This window comes from Glarea lozoyensis, assembly GCF_000409485.1.
Source record: "Glarea lozoyensis ATCC 20868 chromosome Unknown GLAREA10, whole genome shotgun sequence".
Taxonomy (NCBI): Eukaryota; Fungi; Ascomycota; class Leotiomycetes; order Helotiales; family Helotiaceae; genus Glarea; species Glarea lozoyensis.
Genome location: NW_007360984.1, coordinates 670,781 through 695,715, shown reverse-complemented (window position 1 = coordinate 695,715; position 24,935 = coordinate 670,781). Strand labels below are relative to the sequence as shown.

Sequence of the window (24,935 nt, the reverse complement as noted above, 5' to 3'; positions counted from 1 at the left end):
CCCCTGGCGTAGATCGTGTCGGATTTACGATATCCCGCTCCAGGCACGATGATTGGCGGATAAAGTTTTCCCGTTCCAGTCTTCCGTATTCTGACATGGAGAGCTACAACCAGCAGCTGATGCCCTGGATATATTCTTTCAATTTGTTTTGCCCAAATCAACATCTTATAAGCTCACCCTTCTCTGCCCCCTTCTCCCTTCGCCTGTGCAAAAGCACAGTGCGAGTTTTGTTTCTTTTATATAGCTTCTGCTCCGCCGCCCGAGATACGAGCCTATGATGAACGCCGAGCAGCTCCGTCACCAATAATTTGACCCAAGAACTGGTTGACTTGACACTAGTAGCCTACTCCACAATCTAACCACATTGTCTATCCCAACGACCCATTTCGCATTCTTCCAAATCCGAGCGAGGACATTGAAAGAAATTGCACCATCCTTATAGCCTGAACTCCCTCTTGCTATTCTCTAGCCATTGAAGAACATCCACCATGGCTTCCAGACTCAGACAGCGTTTGGCCAAACCCCTCCTCTATTCTGCAGGAGCGGCGGCCATCGGAGGCACAGCTCTGTACATCACATATCGCCCTCGAAACATTCCTGGTTCAGAATCTGCAGTGGTTCCTCCTCCGGGTTACGGCGAAGGCGGGGATTTCAGGCCTCCTCGATTCCCCAATGTCAAGTCGCGAGCAGAGCAGATCGCGGATCTGAAGAGAAGTGGGGGAACCAAAGGCTCAATTACCACGCTGTCGAGGAACGATGCGGCATCGCAGAATGAGGATGATATCTACGACTTGCTGGTCATCGGAGGAGGAGCAACAGGAACCGGAGTTGCTCTGGATGCTGCGACGAGAGGATTGAAAGTGGCAATGGTGGAGCGAGACGATTTTGCGAGTGGCACGAGCAGTAAAAGTACAAAATTGGTTCACGGTGGTGTTCGATATTTGGAAAAGGCTGTTTGGGAATTGGATTACAACCAGTATGCATTGGTGAAGGAGGCATTAAGAGAGCGAAAGTACTTCTTAGAAACCGCACCACATCTGTCGTCATGGCTTCCAATCATGTTGCCTTTGGATAAATGGTGGAAGGCGCCGTACTTTTGGGCTGGAACGAAGGCTTATGACTTTTTGGCTGGATCGGAAGGGATTGAAACATCCTATTTCTTGACGAAAAGTAAGGCATTGGATGCTTTCCCTATGTTGAAAAAGACCAATTTGGTGGGTGCTTTGGTTTACTATGATGGAGCACATAACGATTCTCGCATGAACGTGTCGCTGGCCATGACGGCTGCGTTGTATGGAAGCACAGTCGTAAACCACATGGAAGTTACAGGCTTGGAGAAGGATGCCAATGGCAAACTTTGCGGAGCTCGTTTGAGAGATTTGGTAGAGGAAAAGAATGGCAAAAAGCCGGAAGAGTTCTTGGTTCGTGCCCGTGGTATCATCAATGCTACAGGACCTTTTACCGATGGTGTTCGCAAGATGGACGATGATACCGTAAAGGAAATTGTCGCGCCTAGCTCTGGAGTTCACGTTATTCTTCCTGGTTACTACAGTCCTCAGAAGATGGGTCTTATTGATCCTAAGACTTCTGATGGCCGAGTCATCTTTTTCTTGCCATGGCAAGGAAACACGATTGCTGGTACCACTGATGCTCCTTGCGAAATTTCGCAAAATCCAGTAGCTGGTGAGGATGAGATTGATTGGATTCTCTCTGAGATTAGACGCTATCTCGCACCCGATATCAACGTGCGCCGAGGCGATGTGCTTGCTGCATGGTCTGGAATTAGACCATTGGTCAAGGATCCAAACGCTAAGAACACCGAGTCACTCGTCCGGAACCATCTCATCAATGTTTCGCCCTCTGGGCTCTTGACATGCGCTGGAGGCAAATGGACGACTTACCGCCAGATGGCTGAGGAGTGTGTCGATGAAGCTATCACTCAATTCAAGCTTAACACCAAGCCAGTCACAAACGCTCCACGAGTCAGTGGCACAGAAATGGTTGATGATGGTGCTCATCTTGACGGATCATGCCAAACCCATCAAGTCAAATTAGTAGGCGCACACGGCTTCTCCAGGACACTTTTCATCAATCTGATCCAGCATTTCGGTATCGAGACGGATGTCGCCAAGCACTTGACAGAATCTTATGGAGATAGATCCTGGACTGTCGCTGCATTGAGCGGACCTACAGAGAAGCGATTTCCAGTTCGTGGAGAAAGAATCTCCCCACTTTACCCATTCATCGATGGAGAGGTTAGATACGGTATTAGGCATGAGTATGCTCAGACGGCTGTGGATGTCATTGCACGAAGAACTAGATTGTCGTTCTTGAATGCCCAGGCTGCATTAGAGGCGCTGCCTAAGGTTATTGATATCATGGCCGAAGAGCTTAAATGGGATAACAAGCGCAAGGACGTTGAGTGGAGAGATTGTAAGTCTAAATTCCTCGAACTTCTTATGCTGTAATTTTCCGGAATTACAAACTAACGTGATCTAGCCGTCAAATTCCTTGAATCAATGGGTCTCCCTAAATCCAAGCTGCAGGCCACCAGAAAGGAAGTCGAAAGTGGCAAGCTCAGTTTCAAAGACTCGGTTGAGTATAAGATGTACTCGAGACACGATCAACCCAACGATGAATTAGAGAGCGATTCGAAGAACTCGCCGGTCATGAAGCCGGATTCTCCTGCTAATGCGTAGATGTGATTTTGATGGGGTTGTACGAATATGAAAGATAGGACTTGGTGGCGTGAAAAGGATAAACGTTGAAAGTGTGGTGGAAATGCTGAAAATTAGAGTGAGATAGAGGGGAGGGGATTGTATATAATTTTGATGGTTAGATGTCACTTTGGGCATGCTATGGTATATATTTTCTCGCTTAGCCACCCTTGGTGGTGTGATTTTCTGACTTGCGGGTCGAGAAGTTGGGGCATATGAAATTGGCTCCCAGTTCACGGCTTGAATTTGCATATGTGGAAATTCTGTGTGAGATTGGGTCCGGTAGTGGAAAAAGCGACTACGCTTTAGGGTTTGTTCCCCCACGACAACCGCTTTGTCTCACTACTTTCCTTTCTCGTTATCAACACACAAAGAGTCCAGTCGCATCATCCATCAAAGCCTTTCTGGTCCCCTTTCTTGTTCGTCCTTTTGCCTTATTCGTACACAGTCCCAGGCGCCTATGCGGGGCGGCAAAGCTACTGCTGCGTTCCGCAACTCCTTGGTGTGCATTCTATGTTGCTCCTAGCTGATCACGACCCTGGTTGAGGGTGGAGGCATGAGATCTGCTAGATACGGTGAATGCAAAGGGGAATTGGAATCGAAATCTTCTCAACAATGATAATCGTTGAAGGAAGCCGCGGCGAGGAAAATACCTCTGTCATTGTAGGAGATTGAAATTGCGCTTTCGTGGCTATTGCGATATCCGTCGATTCAGCAGTCTTCTAAATAATGACTATTCCACTGGCAGACACATTTTTTCTCTCTTTAATAAAATTCTTTTAACGAGCGTTTTGTTACAACAATCCGATTTCTGCACAGCCCATACACACATACGTGCCTCGGCGGGGTACAGCTGCCTAGCCAGTTGGAACCGTCCGCGTTATTGTTTCGTTTTCCTCAGCCTCGCCTCTAATGCGACCATGATTGTGGTCCATTCAGAGGCCGGCTAGGCATAAGAGGGTTGTATGCCAATCATTCCGTTTGTCGGCGTCTATTTCATTCGGTGTCTGAAAGGGTTGGGTGCGGATGCATGATGAGGCTGATTTTGGGGTTTGTGGTTACACCACCTCAGAGACGTTATCTTTGAGCTGCGTGCTTGCTTTATGGTCTTTATGCTTGTTTGGAGTACATCACTTTCGCTTCGAGCTATTCCATATCATTTGTTTCTTTTTTTTTCATGGTTCCATTCGTCCATTCTGCTCATGATATAATCACGAAAGTGCAGCCTTACCACAAACCATGAACTCAACCCGCCGAAACAGCGAGGCTCAGCAAGATGATCGTCCTGTGGTAAAAATCACCGATCTATGTGTCGGTTGTATCGTCTGGCTCCCTGCGAAAAGCGAGCTTAACGGTGGCATCAAATGCACCTGTACCGGCTGTATCCAAGCCGTTGACTTGGAAGATCCGGGGTACAATCACCCTGTTCTGGTTGTTCGGATACAACTCAGCGATAACCTTGCTGAGACTGTCTGTGACGTCGTTTGTGTTAGATCTCCTGTCCGATCTATGAATTTTGGTGGTCTAATCCTCTCTTAGCTGACGACATTTACTGATACGAGCATTTCAAAATACATCAAACGCATTAACCGCAACTCTGGTCACCCTATCGAACAATCCATATCAGTCCACCACCCTGAGTCTGAGGCGGTACAGATACCCCAGCTTCACCTCGAAAAAGGGAAACTCCGAAAACAATCTTATCTACGACTTCAACATGTTTATGAAGTCAAAGTCACGTGTTTGAGGACTTATAACTGGCGCTACTCCCAAGGACCGAAACTGAGGCTGAGAGAGGAGAGTTATGAGGCCTTGATGGGGAGGTTGGGGGCTGATGCCGAGGAATGGGTGGAGACGGATATGGTGGCGAGCGTCATGCGATTGAAAGTGAGGGAGGCCGAGGCGAGGACTCCGAGGACACAAAGAGCATTGCTGGCAAGCGTACCGGCTGGGGATTGGCCGTCAGTGAGTGGTAGGACAATACCTACGCCAGTAACGGGATTGCAGAGAAGTTATAGCGCTGCTGCTGCTGGGAGGATGCCGCAACCTGCGAGGGTTCCACAGACGGCATATATTCCTGTGAGATATCCGCAGTCGACTTATGGATCGGTCGGAGTGCAGCAAGGGAGTTACGGGTCCGATGGAGTGTATCAATATGGATATGCAGCACAACAACCGAATTATACGTATGTCTCGCCAGTACTGCCTGTGGAGAATCACACTGGTTATGAAACTCGGGGGGCAGAGGATGCGCCGTCTACCCCGGAAGACGAGGGACCTGGCTGGGGTCTTACGATCTTTGTTAGCGTGGTGGTGTGTACTGTGTTGTATTTATGGAAGAAGTTGTGATGGAGGAGGAGATAGCGATAGATGGGTGATGAGGAGGATTATGATTATGAATTATGATGGTGGGGAAGTGGATATGATGGAAATCTTTGAAATATTTGGGACTTGGGAGTGGAAGAGTGGATGATGAGATGGATTTTTACGTGGCCTTTACCTTTATTGGGGCTGGAGTTTAGGGAGTGATATTTCTGCCAGCAGATCTTCTTTTTGCTCTGATGATTTTCACACGTGAGTTAATAGCTCTTCCACTATATTATCTCAACTAGATCAAGTGAGACCCTAGGGTTGGCATTCGATTAACGACCGTTTTTGCCGCTCGAGAAAATCGATTAAGGCGCGGACAGCTTACTCACATCGAATATAATGTATTTCCACTCATAATCATGTACAACCCTACTTTAGGTGCGCTTCTACACTTTTAGTTTAAGTGTTACAGGAGGACTATAAGTTCTGTATCGTCAGCGTCTACTGAACTGAATTGTATCGAAACGAGTACGAAGTCTCCACGCTGCCACATCGGACTTCCTTTTATATCACCCTAGTACTATCTCTATCAAAAAGACTAATACTTTTATACTTAGCTATACTACCGTGATTTATAATATAGTAACGAACTTATTTATCCTCCTAGGAAGAATAAACTAATTTTAATCGTCTTATAGACTACGAAATTAAGTATTGTTGTGTTTAAAGTTATTTAGCTTTAGGTAACGGAGAAGGAAAGTTAGTACGTCCTTGAGGAGGAAGTGTCGCTTATTTTGGTTCCTGGGTTTTTCTCATTAAGTTCATAGTTATTTTTGTTGTTTCGAAGTGAGAAAGGATTTTTTTTCTAGGCTCTGTGGCGTAGGGATGTGGTTTGGTTGAACTCCAATGTGCGCGAAGACTGCTTGTATTTTATGAGGGATTCATGGGAGAATCGCGTGATGGTGGAATGATGATGTGGTGGCTCCGAGGGGTGATGTGCGTTTTATTTGATTAGTTGAATATAGTGTACAGGTCCCTAGGGAAAAGATAGAAATTTCGTCTTAAGTGAGTTAAATAGATAGACATTTTTATTATTATTTCAGTGGTTTGATATACTAGTAAACGAAGCTCCAAGTCTTAGTAGAGTCGACAAATTCATCTTGAAGAAAGTCATCCTATCCACCAACCTACAATCCGTTCTATCACAATCTCCCCTTTCTTCTAATAATCTAGATATCCATGCAGACTCAAGATAAAGACAGTAATCCCACACAAAACATCACCAAATTTATAGCCCCAAGGACAAACACTGCCTGAGATTGACGATCGCTATTTCTCACAGCTGCAGCTCTACTAGTCGTTCCTGGGCGGAGATACGTAGCACCCGGCGCACTCATAGGCCTACCACTTACTGTTTGCCTCTGAACTTCTTTCCTACGACTAAGATACGCGCCAGCAGTCGGGGTGGCAATGATTTCTGTGGTTCCCAATGTTGTAAGTGATCCCCTTATCGTCTCTGAAATTTTGGTGTTCGCAGGCCCTTGGGTGTTGATGACTGGGGTTTGAGAAGTGGGTGAGTATATTGGGTCGATGATCGTTCTTCCAATATTTTGGATTTTGATGTTTGAGAGTGTTTTATTTAGGGAGCTAGAGGGTTGGGAGGTCGTGGTGGTGAGGAGCTGGTGAGAGGGTGTATTGTAGGAGTGGGTGTTCGCGCGTTGCGGGGAATGGTAAGTGAGTATTGAAATAGAGACGTGATACACTCGCTTACACTAGCAGATGTGAGGGTGGTAAACATTTTACAATTGAAGAATTTCGTTGTGGATTGTCGACAGAGGGCCAGAGAATTTAAAACGATATCCGTGCGAAGTTTTTTGTTGTAAGCAAGAGTTGCGTGAAATTGCAGTTGTGTGAGAGCCAAGAAATGAGCGAGGGAAGTAAACTAGTCTTTAATACTTTCACTTCGAAGGAGATGCGCTTTCGATAGGTGCGTCAAAGCTGTTTCTGGTAAATGTTTATTGGATTGGTCGTCACTATATTTACATACTTCCGGGTAATAAGATAATCGGTCTTGTATCACCATCTTCATGTTCTACAAGGTCCAGATGAAAAGGTAGAGCGGGATATGGACTTGCTGGATAAGAAAATGAGGAGGTTGTGAGATCTGGATAGATAACGGGTAGAAGGTAAAGCCGAGCACCTATTGAGAAGCTACTGTGCTAAAAAGAAAATCTTGAACGGCAATGAGTAAGTTGGTAACTATGCATGCACATTCTAAGACACCGCTTGCATTTTCGAAGACGAGATTTATCATTTCAATCTATTGACACTCAGCAGTATCTTCCACCACTTCAATCTACCTTGTAATGCCAAATTTTCAATCCAACCTATTGAATCCACTTCGTCCCGACCACCAATTTAGTACTACCTGAATGCTTGCTTCCCACAAATAGGATCATACGCGACCTCATACTTTCGGAAAGCATGGCTCCCAGTATTAACAAACGAGGGTCGTGGGTCTGAATATACATTCGTCCAAATAGGCGTGACCTCATTCAAAAAGTCGCCAACACTGTAGATCGTCTCAGCGAGTCTTGGACGACCAAATGCAACATCAACGTGTGCGTTGGTGTTCAAGACAGTACGATTGCCATCGAAATGCTTCGGCCAGGAACCAAACCACGTTGTGCCAACCGGGACTCGTATGTAGCTTTGCTCCAAACCGGTGTCGAGGAGGACGGAAATACCTAAGCATGGCGAGGGGATTGAGTTGACTTGTACGCAGCCGAGCATCATGTCCCATGGGTAATGGCCCCTTGGAATGACACCAGAAGGTTCCGTGGCTGGCGGTGGGAGAGGAACTTCCTTGCTTCCAAAGCCAGCAGCGTCGTAGTTGGTTGATGTCAACCCGACAGTAATACCATTGCCGTCAATGATATAGCCAGGATGATATGTCGCAGTATTCACTGCAGTTCCATGAATACTAACGACATTGAGTATTGGGTTCTTGTCCGGCGTGCCTCCTTCCATACCATCAATCGTGCGTCCGAATCCGATTCCCATCATCCGTACCTGATCATATGCCTGTGGTGTACAACCACCGGGACACGTTGCGCCGCTTGAACCGATGATGTAGGTCGTGCATTGGCATTTGCTCGTCACTACCAAGACTTTTATTTGAGTCTTGATGACATTAGTGGCTGGTGCTAATTTGTTGAAGTACATGTTGCGATTTACCCAGTAGCCGCTATAGAGCAGCTTGCTACTAGATAGGTACTCGTACCCAGGAGTTGCGGTAGCCGCTTCTGACGGTAGCCAGTCGTCGAGCTGTGTATCGCTAATCATAACACCGGTGCTGCCGGTATCAACGCTGAATTGATAACTCCTGGTGATGGCACCCTCGACGCCGGTGGTGGGGTTGGTTTTAGTGAACCAGCCGTGGACCTTGGGGTCCTTGTCGAAGGGGAATGGTGGAGTGGGGTTGTTGATGAAGGGGATGGACTCTGAAATGGTTTTACCTGCATGAGGACCAACAGAGCATGGTGGTGGTGGTACAGCAATTGAGATGCTCGGAAGCAGAGTTGCTAATATATAGAATGATTGGTGAAACATGTTGATTGTCTTCTCAAGTGTAAGAGGTTGGAGTCTTAGAACGAAGAAAGTGCCGATGTCTTTATCTTGAAGGCTCAAGATACTCCGACTTATATACTTATTTCAAAATCCGTTCTGAGGAATGTGTTGCCGAGTTTATGCTGCCACATCGTAAGTCGGGCAAAGGACTCTCCGGAGTGTGTGTTCAACATAGACTAAGCTGATGAAGTCGAGTTATGATGCTCAACTGATTCTCATGATTAAGACAAAGACGTTCGAGTTTTCTAGCTACTAGCGAAACACTTTCTTGTCTGTTGTATTGGTGTTGGCGGGAAGTCTTTCCGACTAAGTGACAATGTCAGCCTTGAAACTTGGCAGAATAATTGACCGATAAAAGGGCGAAGAAGGTGGAAGCAGAATACTTACAGACAATATCTTTAAATCGTAAATCTATAGTTTCTAAGAGTGACTAAAGTGTATCTCCATGTAGTCACTCGGATGTTCCACGACCGACGTCGTTCATAATAGCTTGCTTCCCCGAACCGAGCTGCAAGTCAGCTTACCTACCGTGGCTGGAATTACTCAACCGAACAGGTGCACGCTCACATAAGGCTGAAAAATTATTAGCTTTCATGCACATCAGCGATCAAGAGTCATCTTGAATCATCATTTGGCCAAGACGATAAATGCGTGAAGCGAGACGGGAAAAACCCATGTGTGGAGAAAATTGGATACTGGGTGTATAATATTGTACAACTACCGTCAGGCATCAGCATTTTCACAATATTGCTGTGTCAGACACCAAAACACGATGGTTACCCAGCCTCAGGCCTCCTCACATGAAGCGGTGCGTTGACAAAAGTGGGTGATGCTGTAATAATCTGTTTGGTTGTAGAAGATAGTACAGTCGTCAGCTAAGCGAGGCCAACGTCGTAAGAAGAATAGGAGAGATGGTTGCCCCCGTATATGACTGCTGATTTTGGGAACAAGAGATTGAAGTTTTTCGCAGCAAAAGAGCGTATATTTGTCATGATAGCGCAAGCATCTACCTAAGAAGATCCCTTAATTTTTCCAACGACCCCTATCATTATTGTCATAAAAGATCCCAGACGCGTTTCAACCCTAATACCCAAGATCCAGAATAGATAGTAACCATATAAACACAACGCCCAGGGGACAAATTCTTCCCACAGTAGTAATAACCCCCTATTTCCTTGCACCGAATGGATCCAGCCCAAGAATACATATTGATACAGTTTCCAAAGACTTTGTAGGTTGTCTTCCGCCCATCTCCACTTCATAAATCTCGGTTCGTATGTCATACATACTGGTCCGGCAATTTATTATGATTATGGGCTGCCAAAGAACACATCGGCTTCATCTCTGAAGAGGTCCCCACCATTTGAATTGACGAAGTCGTCATCAAATTTGCTTAGAAGAAGATCCGGATCTCGCTCCAGTTGACTCATGTCGGTAGAACCAGCAGAGGCAAACGCTTCCAAAAACATCTCGTCCTCGTGCTCGGAAATGTTGGCTAGTGACAAGGAGTGTAATACATCTCCATGGTTTGAGATGTTTTCCATGTCATAGTAATGGCTTGGAGCAGGTGACGAAGATGATTCACATAGCCCCGGCGGGGAATGATATTGGCTGTGCTGACTATGTGCTGGTGATCCAGGCAGAGATGGTTGATGGTCAGAGACAGAATTGTTGCGCGAGTAATTGGACCGAGAGCTGTACGCCTCTGGTGAGGCTGCATTCTGCATCGCACTGGGTGAAATTCCGATTTCGGCCGTAGGCGAGTGGCCTTGATAGTCGGTTTGTCCTGGGTGAGAACTTGACGCAACTTGCGGATACTGAAAATTGCCAAACAATTTGTCATCCAGGATATCAATCTCGCTTCTTGGTGAGTGACCACTTGTACTATCAGAACTGCCTGATGATGATGAGGCGGAAGACATTGCCTTGTTCTTGCTGCGAGTCCGCGAGGATTTTTGAAGCCTGTCTTCGTCATCAGGTCTGGCTTTACGTGGTCGTCCTCGTTTCACAGTTTTCTTCACTACGCCGTCGAAAGCGCCAATACACATTCCTCTTTGTCTATGCCGTGTAAGCGCATCATGCCGAGCAAAGCTGTTACCACACTGGCAAGGGTATGGCTTCACTCCGCTATGTATTTTTGCGTGCCGTTTTAAATCGTGTTGGCGGACGAAGCATTTCTGACAATGAGGGCATTGGAATTGCCTATCGCCCAGATGTGTTTGAACATGCGACTTGATGTTTTCCTTGCGACCAAATCGCTTGCAGCAGTCAGGGTATAAACACATCCATTTACCATCAAGTAGGTCTGGCCCTTGGATATAGGTGGCAATATCATCAATGGTAATTCCAGTGTCCGTGATTGTTTCGTCAATATTGATGCTGTCAACAGATTCAGATCTTCGGTGTGATGAGCGAGATGATGGCGACTCAGGAATTGACTGGTTATGGGCAGCTGGAGCTTCAGCATAACTCATGGCAGGAGCACCCAAAGACGGTGCGTTGCGAAAGGGGTCTCCTCTGATTGTCCTTTGAGTAATTTCTGGAGATGAGTTGTATGAAAGTGCTGGCGATGGGTCTGCAATGACGGGTGAGTACTGCTGATCTTGGAATTGAGACTCGTTCTTCAAAAATTCCATATCCAAATTAGACATGTTCATAAAATTTCCGGTAGGCATAGGAGCAGAATCGAAGTTACTAGCCATCGACATTAGGCCATCGTGAGGAGGACTTGGGCCTGAGTGCATCTCTGCTTCTCTCCGCATGTCCTCGAAAACTCCTCTGGCCCTCTGGCTGGTTTTTGGCTTGATTGTCTCTTCCATGGAAGTATCGTAAGAATCCATGAAACGTTGGTTCATCTGCTCTTGCTTGACCATTCTGTTATGAGGTGTGTCCATTGGTGTAGGAGGGAAGTAATCTATATCCAGTCAGCTGTCAATTCTCTTTATTCTTGGTTCTGTGCATACTTGAAACATTCTGGTTTGGGGGTGTAATGGGTCTTTGCGAGGATTGCATGGCCATATTCTCGAATTGAGCTACTCTGTCGAGAATTCCGCCACTGATCCTCCTTCCAGCGGAGGACCTTCTACTCTCAGTATTTCCGTTGGACATGCTAGCAACGCTGTCGAAGGCTGTAGAAAAATCCAAATATGCTGAGGGGGTCAATTGCCCGTCCGCCCCGAATAGGTGAAAGTCGTTGGCCCCCGTAAAGTTATTGGGGTCGACATACGTAAGTCCTTCAATTGGTCCAGAACAGTTGTACTGTGGTTGAGGTTGTACTCGCTCTCCATAGTTAATGTATCCGGTATCGAATGATTGTCTTTGAGGTGTGATGGCTGGTGAACTGAGGTAGTTCTCATCATTGTCTAAGCTGAAATGCTGGCCCGGGCGTACCAGTCTCTGCTGCTGCGTTTCTCGCAATATATGCTGTTGGTGTGTCGTTTGATATCCTAAGTTAGTGCTACTTACCGTTACATCCTGCGGGGGTGTAGGTCGTCGTCGTTGATCCAGGCTCATGCCGCGTCGGTGTGCGCCATGTTTCTGGTGTATGTTGGGCAGGTTGTTTGTCTTCACAGGTTCGAATGCCGTGGGTGTCGAGTTTTGTCGTCGGTGTTGTCGTTGGCGATTGTGAAGGGTTTTGGTTGGATTTGACAGCATTATGTATGCTTGAAGAGTTCGGAAATTGTCGTTGTCGTTGAAAGTATTGCAATTAAGCAAACCTATAGGTTCCGAGACTAGAAGAACAATTAGCACTCGGAGTCCTTGACATAACTTCTCATGCCCCAGGCTGAATTTTCACTTCGTCTTCTTTCATCACTTCAAGAGAGGAAATCCCGTCGCAATGCTTACCTCACGCAGCGCAAGCCGTTAGGCCGGGCGAGTAGAGATCTTAAAACCTCTCAGCAGTTGTAGACTCGAACAGAGCCTGTTTGGTTGGAAAAGGGCCCTCCTCAGGCCGGTTGTTTGAATGGAAGCTTTTGGTTAAAAAGTTGTCTTCGCGGCCAGAGGAGATGATAGATTGAGGGATGTGTGTGTCTTAGTTTTGTATATCGTGTAGCAGAGTTGTGTGAGATTGAAGATTGTGGTGATGCGGCTTCGATACTATCGCGGAGATCGAGGTAAAGTAAACAGCGCTTGGCGCATCTGCGTTGCTCCCCAGCAACCGCGCCAGATCGTTGCCCCACTTCTCTCGGCTGCAGCCGTCAGGGTTTCCGTACCAACCTGTTCACCTGTCAAAAACATTTCCTGCACGAGGCGCCTGGTGAATTGAAGGGGTTTCGTCAGATCAATCCTGCCACGACCGAAAGTCCCGCTCCTGCACACATCTGCTCCGCGCTTAAGCATCTTCCAATTGCAACTCGAACTGCAAACATGGCCTCGAATGCTGGCCACGGTACGATGAGGGGAACGCCCAGTAGGGGTCAAGGTCGAGCAAACATACCCGCGTTCACCAATAGTCCAGCATCAGCTATACCTCGGCCGACGTTAGAAACACACCAGAGCTCAACAGCTCAGAGTGAGGCTGGCGGCTCTACTATGAGTGCCAGCAGACAGAAACAATCGAAAAGAGACGAGGTATGTCGGCATCAAAGCTTATCGAAAAACCGGTGCGTATGCGGGAATTCCTAATGCTAATAAGCTGTCTGTAGGCGATACGGAGGAAGATCGAGACCGATCTCAGCAAGAAGAAGCATACTACAGGTCGAGCACGACAAACAAGAAAGGCCCCTCCAGGGACGGTCCTGGCCCTGCGTCCGAGTCAAGCATTGCAGATAAAGCCAAATACTACAGTTGCTGAAGCAGCCCAGTTGATGGCCGCGAAGAGGGAAGACTGTGTGCTGGTTACCGACGATGACGACCGTATTGCCGGAATCTTCACCGCAAAGGATCTCGCTTTTAGAGTTGTAGGGGCAGGTATCAAGGCCAGCAATGTCATGATCTCTGAGATTATGACCAAAAACCCGCTTTGCGCTCGAACTGATACCAGCGCAACTGATGCATTAGACCTCATGGTTCGTAAGGGTTTCCGCCATTTGCCTGTAATGGACGAGAATCAGGATATCTCTGGTATTCTGGATATCACAAAGTGCTTTTATGATGCTATGGAGAAACTAGAGCGGGCATACAGCTCTTCCAGGAAACTCTACGATGCCTTGGAGGGCGTTCAATCAGAACTAGGATCCACCCAACCACAACAGATTATACAATATGTCGAGGCTCTCCGATCGAAAATGTCCGGTCCAACTCTGGAGTCGGTCCTTGATGGGCGCCCTCCTGTGACAGTCAGTGTTCGCACATCTGTAAAGGAAGCCGCCGCGAAGATGAAGGAAAACCACACCACTGCAGTTCTCGTACAAGATCAGGACTCTATCACTGGTATTTTCACGAGTAAGGACGTTGTTCTGCGAGTCATTGCCCCTGGTTTGGATCCCGCGAATTGTAGTGTTGTTCGAGTGATGACCCCTCACCCCGATTTTGCTCCTATGGACATGAGCATTCAAGCCGCTCTTCGAAAGATGCATGGTAAATAGCTCCCCGATATTTCCTGGTAGATTGCGACGCTGACTGTTTCGCAGACGGTCACTATTTGAACCTTCCAGTCATGAACGAAGGAGGGGAAATTGTTGGTATGGTTGACGTTCTAAAGTTGACATACGCCACTCTTGAGCAGATCAATACCATGTCAACTGGCGATAGCGAAGGCCCTGCATGGGGTAAATTTTGGATGGCCCTTGAAAATGAGACTGAGTCTATCATGTCTGGAGAAGGAAGTCATCACCATACCACGGGAGGGAGATCCCTCATGTCTCCAGATCTCTCACGGGGCCACGAGCGAACGGTAGATGTAAGTGTTGCACCGGGTGACTCTGCTTCTCACGTCGGCATGGACTCCCCCTCACGTTCCGTGGTCAGTCGATCCGCAGACGTACCAGCAGAAGAAGTACCATTCCCATTCAAATTCAAGGCGCCGTCCGGACGCGTTCACAGACTCCAGGTTATTGGGGCTCATGGGCTGGCTGAGCTTATCACCGCAGTAATCAGTAAATTAGGGTCCGAGGTCGAGGCCGTCGGAGGTGCTGCAACTTTTGAAGACGGACACCTGGGTGGCTCGGGCTTTGCACTGAGCTATCTTGATGACGATGGAGATACTGTTTCAATTACAACAGATCAAGATCTTCTGGAAGCTATCTTATTAGCCAGACAAGGCCATCGTGATAAAGTCGACCTATTCGTACACGATCCAGAAAAAGCACCAATCAGCGCAACGCTAGATCCTCATCCGGTCATCAGCAGCCAAGCACCGAGTCCCCCACCATCTCATACGGTACGCGAGCGTAAGCGTGTTGTTTCTGATGAGGACGATGAGAGCGAAGAAGAGGTTCATGTTCGGTCGCGATCTAGGAAGGCCACCGCGAAGCCAATCGAAGCGCAAGTGATTGCTGGTGTTCCAAATGAACTGCTATTGCCAGGCGCAATTGTAACTCTCGCTGTTGTCATTGTTGGCGTCTTTGCTTTAACTCGTGCGACAAGTCGTAATTGAGCTGCACAACGATATTTGGTTGGCGTGCTTGGGTTTCTTCGTTGTAAATATGACTTTGTACAAAGAATAGTGTTGCTATTTCGGAGACATAACCTAGCAGTATTTAATATGAATTATTTCCGTAAACTCAAACGCAAGCCTGTTGTGTTTAGATAACAATGTTTTGTCTGCTTCACCTAAAGACCTACCAGACTGATGTGGAGAGAAGTCGATTTCGAGTCTGGATGCTCAATCACGTGATAATACCTACCTAGCGTGAAATCGTATGTCCCGAAAAAGTGAACGCGAGCATCGGACAACATAGGTGCTCCAACAACCATGATATTAAGAAACATAGCCTTACGGCATGGTAAGTGTATTGTGATGGAATCTTGTTTCGATGATGTGCTAATTGTTCTTGCAGGCCGAAGAGCACTCGCACCGCCTTTACGCAAATCCTTCCTCCGCTCCCTTACTACCGATACCTTAACCCAGGACTCAATATCAGTCGAAGAATCGATCGGCCAGCAGCAAACCTCGGCGTATTCCCACGAGCTTCCGATTAATCCATTGCACTTTTCAAATCCCAACAATGCCACACGCGCTAAAGAAGGCGTCAAAGAGAATTACTTCTTGACCAAGCATTTAAAGAAACGTACTGCAAAGCTCGGAGCTGTAGTCGAGCCAGTATACGTACCGGACACCTTCGTTCGAAATCCGCCAAAGCCCGAGGACGTGACATTGGAACTGTTGCTAGCAAGCCAGAGTCACCTAGGACATAGCACAAGTCTGTGGAATCCAGCGAATCAAAGGTACATCTTTGGGATTCGGCAAGGCGTACACATTATCTCTCTAGAAGAAACAGCAGCCCATCTTCGGCGTGCGGCGAAAGTAGTGGAAGGCGTTGCATATCACGGAGGCTTGATTCTGTTTGTTGGAACGCGCGCAGGCCAATCGTCAGCGGTAGTAAAGGCTGCTGAACTAGCAAAGGGATGTCACCTATTCGAACGGTGGATACCAGGAACGATTACGAATGGAGACCAACTGCTCGCGAAATGCGATCTGAAAGTTGTGGACAAGGACGACACCGAAATCACGTCTGGGTTTGAGACTAAGGTGGAGGAATGGACTGCGCTCAAGCCAGACTTGGTTGTGTGCTTGAATCCGTTGGAGAACTACATCATGTTACATGAGTGCGGTCTGAACAACATACCCACAATGGGCATTATTGACACGGATGCCGACCCCACTTGGGTTACGTATCCAATACCTGCAAATGATGATAGGTCAGTATTCTGTACTCTTGACTTTCGTTCGTACTAACATTGGGCGTTTAGTATCCGGTGTATTCAAGTAATAGCAGGTGTGCTTGGGCGTGCTGGTGAAGAGGGCCAGAAGAAAAGACTTGAAGCCGCAAGGACAGGTACAGTCACTTGGCTACCACCACCTGGTCTTGGAAGACCGGAGGTTGGTGGCGAAGCTGAGAAGGCGTCTTTCGCAGCAAAATCTGCACAGTCTACTGTGGTTCAAGGAAATAGCGAGGCATCACCAGTTTTCACACGGCAAATTGGCGACTCCCCCGAATTATAGGGCTGGGAATTTGTATAATATCTGTATATGGTACGGAAATGAAATGTAATATTCAACTGTTGTTCGCTTACGTAGATTTCCTAAGCTACCAATGTACACCAAATTTTGAAGACTGCTATGATTCGCGTTCTGGGCCAAAGCTTATCCTTTAGTATCAGCTTTTCCCTATTCGAGCCACTTCTTTATGGAGTTTGGCTTGTTCCTCGTCAGAGGTGTGGACGAGTATCTAGTTGGTTTATTTAGGTATGGTAATTTCAAAGTCCACAGTTCTTAATACTGCCCGAAGCTGACATGTTCTCTACAGTGTTGCCGTACTTCAGGGGTGGATATCCTGCGGGTGATTGCGCATTGGGGGTTAATTCAATTGCTGACCGATGTCATTCTCCCTAAGGGGTTCACTTCACATTTACCAGCCTCCCCGTAGACGACATAATTGTCAGTAATGTGATAACTATGTCTTAATCAAAGAGTTATACTTGATGTTATAAAATCTTCCTACCTCAGTAGGTTTCCCATTGAGCTTAAAGAGCTCTATTTACTCTTTAAGATTAGCAAAATATCTGAATTCGTGAACAAGCAATCATCTGAAGATTGTGTCTTGACTGCCATCTACCTACCTAGGTAGATATCTTTTCCACCGCGAGCGAAGGCAACGTACCACCAGGGAGAATGTGAGCCTGTCTGGGCAGTAGCAACCCTGATAGAATCGGTCATTGACCCTTGATTCTGACCTAGCACAGGTATGTAGCCATAGCAACCTTACTTTTCTACCAAAGTTAGCAAGACGCTAACTTCGAATGGTCAGGTCAATTTCTGGAGATGCGTGCGGAGCACTGGGTTTTTCAGCTATTCAAATTTATCAGACTATCACCTCCGTTTCCAAATGCCATAGACTGTGCTATTCCGAAACGACCTACGCATCCAGAACCATCGAACCCCAAACTCTTCTACAAACACTAGTGACTCCTCCGCCGTCAGATCCAATCTCTCATCATTGGATTGGAAATGCAGAGTTATGAGGGCCCCAGGCGGGTCAAGTTGTGTGGCAAGATGACGTCCTCGAAAGGGTTTAAGACTATTGTTGTCGAAGGTCCCAAGAACAGTAATTTGGTCATCACTTTTCACCGCACCTTTCGTATCCCGGACGATGGGAAACCCAATAATGTACTGCCAGATTGTGGCAGATTTCCGATCTTTGACCTCGTGGATTATAAATCTAATTTGCCCAATGATTTGATGGCCAAGGGCGGAGTATTCATTCCAATTCGTCGTAAGTCAACTGCCTCCCAAGTGCTAATATGAACTCGTTGACAATGAATAGAGCATGAGGCTATGTGGATCAAGTTCACCAGTGTTCAGAAATTTGCCGTTCGCGTCTGGGTGGGTGGAGTTAATGCTGTTTCTGGAGAATCAAAGACTCCAGCGCTTTCGGAGCCCGGCCTCAACCAGTACATTCCGAAGTCCCAAGACTATATCGTTGTACCCCAGCAGCAATGGCTAAACGGCATCGCTGATGAAGAAGGTCGAGTTTCACAACTTGTCGCACCCCCAGTCGGATCTGGATACTCGATTGAGAGGCAAATCACAGGACTAAATACTGCTGCTGACATTGTCTTCGAGATCTATCCCAGCTTTGGCGATACTGCTAACCCGAGAATGCTCGAGTTATTGATCCTGGGACCACCAACTCCGACCAGGCTGATAGCGCATGAAGATACGACCATCGAGGAAGTTAAAGAGATGATCCGCGATATCGAAGGGACTCTTTGTGACGAGCAGCAGCTATTCTCGTGGCAAGGAGTATTGGAAGATGGTAAGGCTTTATATAGTATCTTATGTGACTGTAATTAACATGTCCTAGGACGCACCTTGTCTGACTATGGAATCCAACAGGTATGCCCCTCATGATTTACGATCTATAAGCTTGCTGACTCTGAAATCTGTCCTGCAGTTACACGCAATACGCCTAAAGAAGCGCCCTCGAGCTGGTGATTCTCCCAGTGAAGCAGTGATGGCGGAGGAGGCTGCTCGGTCAAAAGCAGATCAAATAGCTACAGAGATGGCGATTGTCCCTGGAAGGTTAATTAAGGAGAGCCTCGTCGCTGATACCTTGAATCCGCTGTATTGGAATACCGAAAGGAAACTAGTTTTCAATTTTCACCTACTTGACGCCTCCACAACGCCGATGCTCGGTCTCGCTATCCCTCCCACTCCCATTAACCGGAAAACTTATGCGGAATTTGGGTACCCCTTCTTTGAAGAGTACGAGGATCTAAACGTTTGCTTACCCGACGAGAACCCGATTATTTGGCCAGAAATTGAGGGCTTGCCTCTTGGCCCAAAAGATTCCCCAAGAAAGAAGGCCGACAATCAAATGAAACATAGATATATCAGAGTGCTTAAGCTCAACAAAGTTGATAAAATGCCAGGGTTCTTTCCCGCAAAAGCTCTATAGATTCAATCTGTTCCCCTCAGGACATTGGGTGTGACAGAGTATGATCTGCGGAGAGATAGACTGTGCTTTCTGGTGCAGCGATGGGAAAAGGACATTTGGGTTTTGTATGCAATATCGTGGACCGTGGATTGTATAACATGAACAAGCGTGTATTACAAGCATGTCGATTTAAATACGGCAATTAAAACAAACTTCATTCGTAGCAGTAGCGTCAATTATGTTACTCCTTAGTTATCGATGATAAATAATTTTTCTCGATCAAATGTGGCACCGGGGCTTATGAGCATCTACTGAGATCCGTCATATACGAACAAGGTAACAAGTTAAAGAATTAAATGGACCTCAATATATTTTAATTCATTGAGATGACCCATAGTGGGTGAGCAAGGTGGCAGAACCTCCTTATCATATCCAACTTAAGTTGTCATTGACAATAGGCAAGTACTTATCATCTTTAGAAGAATTTCAACGTAATCATAGATTATCGTGTTTATTCAGGGTAATAGACAGAATATAGTAATTTTGTCAAGGCAAAAGAATAAATATGATGGATCGGGTTTGAGTGCTACTTATTGTCTTGCGCGGGGAGCCCCCAATATGGTCTTTATTTTTGCACTTCATAACTCTATGAGCGGTTGGCGAATGGCCAGGATTGGGCTCATGTTTTCACTAATTATCAGCATTATTCACGGAATACTGCTAGATTTGCTAATAAAGGGATTATATCGTTGGTCATTCATGGTAATCTGAAGCTCGTATTCGGGGAAGTTGTATGCGAAACACCATGGGCAAACTTTCTTTCAACATACAGCAGAACCAAGTACCTACCCCGCGATTGAGTGACCCTTAAAACGGCTGCGGTCGGGTGCAGAGCTGTATCATTATATGCATTATTAACTACCTCGTGCCGCGATTTTGACGCAGAGCCTGGGCAGTAGCACGCCGAAAGGCGGCGAACTCGGCGACGCATATTTAAGCGAATCATTGATAGATCACTCTCGATCCTTTTTCAGCCCTTCTTCCCGTCCCCAGATTCTCAATCCTCTTTCCAAACTAGCAATGAGACTAGTACTTACAGCTAGTTCCTGAAAGCTTACCCTCTCAGTCCACCAGTCCAACCAGCCTTCCGCTCTTGCACCTTCCTCGGGGTCCAGTAATCCCACACTCACGTCGATCACGCTCGGTCTGGCATCGTTGTGCCAGAATACAGTCGCTCCACAGACACTGCAGAACTCACGCATAACACCTGCTGACGATGAGTACCTCTTCAGCGTGCCAATGTTGAAGTCAAGAATTTTGCCGTTTTCTTTGAGTAAATTGCATTTCGGTACGAATGCCCAAGGCTGGATTTCGTATCCAGAGTTGAAACGACATGATGGGCAGGCGCACAAGCCTGCTACGTATTTCTTGTCATTGGCTCGTAACCACCAGCTCTCATTGTTTGGATTTGCTTCTTTTTTCTCGTGGAAGGGATACATCAAATCTGGAAATGATGATACTGCTGCTTTAGAGCCTTCGTCGGGTCTGCTGATGCTGAACTTCACTCCACCACAGTGGCACGCGGCTGTAAGTCTTGCATCCGTGCTAATTTCAGGCTTTATTGAAGTAGTTTGCGTTAAGCTCCCATCTGTTATTGGAGGTTCGTCGTCTTGGCCAGCCCAACTCTTAAGTGGTTTTACATTCCCGTCTCTACCCACGATATCTTTTAACCAAATCGAAATCCCACCATCGAGTGACCCTTCGGTGTACTTGCAACCCGTCCAATTCACGATACCCTCAGTAGATTCTAACACACCTGTGGTGATGGACCATCTCTTAGCAGCCTTCACTTGTGTAAGGACATGTGCACCACATGTGGAGCAGAAGTATCGGTCATGATTTTCCGTAATGGCATACTTCGTCAATTGGTATCTCGATGGATCAACAATATGATCCGGAGGTATAGGAATGTGGGATTGGCCACATGAGCCCGAATTCTTTCTGCACCGGTTGCAGATGCAGAGGGCACGATCGATTGGGAGAGACGACTGTGGATACTGTATTTGATACTCGAATGATTTGCAAGCGCATGCGGCGTTGACTGTGGTAGAAGCCATTCAGACTGAACAGCTGGGACCTCTTGTTGGAACCTCGAAGTCACGGACAAGGTTTACTAATGACAAAATGGTCAAATAAGTGAGGGGAAATCGAATAAGTCCCTACATATAACCTTATCTTCTGCAGCTAAGCGGGAAGAAGCATCCAATGGTAATGAACCTTTTCGTCCTTAGGCAGGGCTTCAATTGAAACTTGGAGTTCTACACGTGTTCCAGTTCATATGAGCTCGAGTAGTTCTACCGTGTGATTATTCTAGGATTTCTGGATATCGACGTCGACGGTCGAGGTCAACAATCCCACTCGCTTAGCAAGTGACAACCGAGATTAAGCCGGTCAGGGGTATCGAAGCTTTTCCAGCCGTACGAAAATTATCCGTCCATCATGCAGCTTCATCAACAAATCAATTCTTCTTTGACGGAGAAAACCCGCTTTATCGTTCCGTGATATCAATAAGGCTACAAGTTCAAGACCGGATACGAATTGTGCTCGGTGCCCTTTTGTTTGGTCCGCCAATCCCAGAACCGGTCTCGCTGAGTTATTTTACATAACCTCGGGTAGCCGTCAAAGGATCAAAACAACTCAGGTCGCAGCGGCTCAATTGCTTGGGGAACGCAAGGTGAGTGTACACAGCTGGCTGACTATGCATCATTGTCTTTCATTGGATCTTGGCCCAGTAGAAGTTCTCAATGACGCAGTTGAGGCTGGAACACCCTGAAGTGATGGTAGGAACATTTCAAACAACGTCAGAGCATCGCATCAAAAGCCTCATATTGGAGTTCCTATCTTGATGTAACATTCAGCATCATGCCAAATTGCCCTACCCGGCCGAAGTAGGAGAGCCTCGTGTCAGGAATGGTCAAATTTTCTATTTCCGAAAGATCCCCGTTTGTGCCAAGATATCAGAATAGCTTCTGAATGGGCGATTTTGATATTTTGGTGGGTTGTTCAGACCCCGGTTCGAGGAAGATGCGGCTTGCTTGATAACATCTGGAAACATCTATCAGTACATGGGTGAGGGAGGTATCTCGGATTCTTGCGTCAATTGATATATATATCTTCTGTCTGCCACTGCATATTTTGGATTCGAATCATCAACTACCAGTCTATACCTGTGACTTTCTCAGCTTTCTGAAGATTATCCTTTTTTCCTATACTATTTTGAAGCCCCTACTACATTGAGACAATATGTCGAATACGAATGAGCCCTCTGAGGTGCCAGTTCAGCGATTTGAATCCATCAATACTACAACATCACGACCACCTCAGCCATCAATTAATCGATCACACAGCAAATCCGAAGTTCAACATGCGAATACTCATGCATCTCAAAAGGAAGGACGAGATCCACGTCTTGATGTCAATCTACCATACCGGACTCTCACGTCCAATGCCAACATGTGCGAGTACACGGCGGAAAAGCCTACAGGAGAAATCGACGGCCCATTAGAGGCCAACGGAAAGGCTCGATATAAGCTTGTTACATTTACACCAAACGATCCGGAGAATCCCAAGAATTGGTCGAAAGCTTTCAAGTGGTATTGTACGATGGTGGTGGCATTGACCTGTTTCGTCGTAGCATTCTGTTCATCGGTTATCACAGCTGGTATTGTTGGTGTCGAGGAGGAATTCAACAGATCAGAGGAGATTGCTTTGATCAGTATTTCGATTTTCGTGGTTGGTTTTGGTCTAGGTACGTTAGCACCTAAACCTGTTGGAAGTGTCTTGTGCTAACGCTCGTCAGGTCCTATGGTCTTTGCTCCACTATCCGAAGTTCTAGGTCGACGAGTTATCTACGCCTCAACGCTTCTGCTTGCGGTAATCTTCATCATTCCATGCGCGGTTGCACCTAATATCCAAACCTTGCTCGTATGTCGTGCCATCGACGGTATCGCATTCTCGGCCCCTATGACGCTTGTCGGAGGCACCTTATCAGATCTATGGAAAACCGAGGAGCGTGGTATTCCAATGGCGGCATTCAGTGCTGCTCCATTTATTGGTCCCGCAATTGGACCTCTTGTCGGTGGATTTCTCTTCGACGCTGCTGGGTGGAGGTGGCTGTACTGGATCCAACTCATTCTCGCTGGTTGCGTTTACATCCTTATTACATTCACCGTTCCAGAGACATATGCACCTACCATTCTTGCACGCCGTGCTGCCAAACTAAGAAAGTCAACAGGCGAGTCCGACCATGTTACTGAGCAGGACCTCGACCTTCGTCCATTCACCGAGCGTCTCCGTGTCTTCCTCATCCGACCATTCCAGCTCCTCTTTGGCGAATTGATAGTTTTCCTGGTTTCGGTATATATGAGTGTTCTTTACGGACTTCTTTATATGTTTTTTGTAGCTTTTCCGATCGTATTTCAAGAAGGAAAAGGCTATAGCGCTGGTATCACAGGGTTGATGTTTATCCCACTAGCAGTTGGTGTTGTAGCGTCGGCATGCTGCGCACCTTGGGTAAACGCACACTATCTCAAAATGTGTCAAAAATATAATGGAGCTCCTCCGCCAGAAGTTCGACTCTTCCCAATGATGGTGTCGTGTTGGTTCATTCCAATCGGTCTTTTCGTCTTCGCTTGGACGTCCTACCCACATCTCATCTGGGTGGGCCCAGCGCTTGGCGGCTTCCCTGTTGGATTCGGATTCATCTTCCTCTACAATTCTGCGAATAATTACATTGTCGATTCATATCAGCACCAAGCTGCGTCGGCTCTTGCTGCGAAGACTTTCATTCGAAGTTTTTGGGGTGCAGCAGTTGTCTTGTTTACCGAACAAATGTACGCAAGATGTGGATACCAGTGGGCTAGTTCGATTCTAGCTTTTATCAGTCTGGCATGTTGCGCGATTCCTTACGTCTTCTACTTTTATGGAGAAAAGATTCGTCGTCACAGCAAATACGCATATAGTGGAGACGATGAAGAGACGTTGAAGACGAAGGACAGTGCCAATGAAGAGGACTTGCACAGAGCAGTGAGCTATGTTAGTACTCCTTAGTGCACATAAATTTGGCTGTCACAGTATTTTTGCCACGGGTTTTACGGTGTTGAGGGTGGCTTTTAGGTGTTGCTCGGTTTCCTGTACATATATATAAACATACCCCTATATCAATTATAATCAGTTCCACATTTCTAAAAATATTGAGAGGAATTTTGTTGATTACCTTTTCGGCTTGCGAAGCCTGATAATCTGATTGCGATCACAACTCAGTCAAAGCGAAGTGACTTCCCACCTTAAACACTTAAAGTTCCTCGTCTAACGTTCAGTATAATTCTTAATTCAGAGCGATGCCGAGACTGAACTGATCTGCGGCTACAAATATAACGTGAATAAAATTATTCCCACAGACGAAATCAATTCTTTGAGGTAAAGAAGAGTTTGAACAACTAATGCGTCAACATTTCTTAATCATTTGAGAAGTCATTGAAGATATACGTAGAAGAACACATTTCATCAAGTGAGTAGGATGAATCTCGTTGGTGGAGTCATGCTTTACCATGTTCCATCGGATGATTCACTGACTTTGTCTGAAAATTTCGCAACACATAGCAGACACATATAGCTTGAAATTGACCGTGTGTCGAACCAAATCCCAATTGTCGCTTAGATGTATCCACGTTTTCAG

General features: G+C 46.6%; 9 protein-coding genes across 9 annotated transcripts; 6 read left to right on the top strand and 3 right to left on the bottom strand.

Moving 5' to 3' along the window:
- Window positions 1-488: 488 nt before the first annotated feature.
- On the top strand, window positions 489-2,699 carry GLAREA_05251 (FAD/NAD(P)-binding protein; the record flags this gene model as incomplete). The annotated part of the gene is made up of 2 exons (XM_008078540.1): window positions 489-2,433; window positions 2,500-2,699. The coding sequence occupies 2 exons, from the start codon at window positions 489-491 to the stop codon at window positions 2,697-2,699; spliced, it is 2,145 nt and encodes a 714-aa protein (XP_008076731.1).
- Window positions 2,700-3,956: 1,257 nt separating this feature from the next.
- On the top strand, window positions 3,957-5,066 carry GLAREA_05250 (uncharacterized protein; the record flags this gene model as incomplete). The annotated part of the gene is made up of 2 exons (XM_008078539.1): window positions 3,957-4,199; window positions 4,257-5,066. The coding sequence occupies 2 exons, from the start codon at window positions 3,957-3,959 to the stop codon at window positions 5,064-5,066; spliced, it is 1,053 nt and encodes a 350-aa protein (XP_008076730.1).
- A 2,385-nt stretch (window positions 5,067-7,451) lies between these two features.
- Window positions 7,452-8,639, bottom strand: GLAREA_05249 (uncharacterized protein; the record flags this gene model as incomplete). Its single annotated transcript, XM_008078538.1, has 1 exon — window positions 7,452-8,639. The coding sequence occupies one exon, from the start codon at window positions 8,637-8,639 to the stop codon at window positions 7,452-7,454; it is 1,188 nt and encodes a 395-aa protein (XP_008076729.1).
- A 1,328-nt stretch (window positions 8,640-9,967) lies between these two features.
- On the bottom strand, window positions 9,968-12,311 carry GLAREA_05248 (C2H2 and C2HC zinc finger; the record flags this gene model as incomplete). Its single annotated transcript, XM_008078537.1, has 3 exons — window positions 9,968-11,571; window positions 11,621-12,080; window positions 12,123-12,311. 3 exons carry the CDS (start codon window positions 12,309-12,311, stop codon window positions 9,968-9,970), a joined length of 2,253 nt encoding a protein of 750 aa, XP_008076728.1.
- Window positions 12,312-13,025: 714 nt separating this feature from the next.
- GLAREA_05247 (CAD & PB1) lies at window positions 13,026-15,195 on the top strand (the record flags this gene model as incomplete). Its single annotated transcript, XM_008078536.1, has 3 exons — window positions 13,026-13,229; window positions 13,304-14,177; window positions 14,231-15,195. 3 exons carry the CDS (start codon window positions 13,026-13,028, stop codon window positions 15,193-15,195), a joined length of 2,043 nt encoding a protein of 680 aa, XP_008076727.1.
- A 318-nt stretch (window positions 15,196-15,513) lies between these two features.
- On the top strand, window positions 15,514-16,764 carry GLAREA_05246 (Ribosomal protein S2; the record flags this gene model as incomplete). Its single annotated transcript, XM_008078535.1, has 3 exons — window positions 15,514-15,544; window positions 15,599-16,460; window positions 16,512-16,764. 3 exons carry the CDS (start codon window positions 15,514-15,516, stop codon window positions 16,762-16,764), a joined length of 1,146 nt encoding a protein of 381 aa, XP_008076726.1.
- A 1,050-nt stretch (window positions 16,765-17,814) lies between these two features.
- Window positions 17,815-19,219, top strand: GLAREA_05245 (Ubiquitin-like protein; the record flags this gene model as incomplete). Its single annotated transcript, XM_008078534.1, has 4 exons — window positions 17,815-18,034; window positions 18,086-18,577; window positions 18,626-18,657; window positions 18,716-19,219. 4 exons carry the CDS (start codon window positions 17,815-17,817, stop codon window positions 19,217-19,219), a joined length of 1,248 nt encoding a protein of 415 aa, XP_008076725.1.
- Window positions 19,220-20,211: 992 nt separating this feature from the next.
- Window positions 20,212-21,315, bottom strand: GLAREA_05244 (Mss4-like protein; the record flags this gene model as incomplete). The annotated part of the gene is made up of 1 exon (XM_008078533.1): window positions 20,212-21,315. The coding sequence occupies one exon, from the start codon at window positions 21,313-21,315 to the stop codon at window positions 20,212-20,214; it is 1,104 nt and encodes a 367-aa protein (XP_008076724.1).
- Window positions 21,316-22,501: 1,186 nt separating this feature from the next.
- Window positions 22,502-24,307, top strand: GLAREA_05243 (MFS general substrate transporter; the record flags this gene model as incomplete). Its single annotated transcript, XM_008078532.1, has 2 exons — window positions 22,502-23,006; window positions 23,058-24,307. The coding sequence occupies 2 exons, from the start codon at window positions 22,502-22,504 to the stop codon at window positions 24,305-24,307; spliced, it is 1,755 nt and encodes a 584-aa protein (XP_008076723.1).
- Window positions 24,308-24,935: the final 628 nt, after the last annotated feature.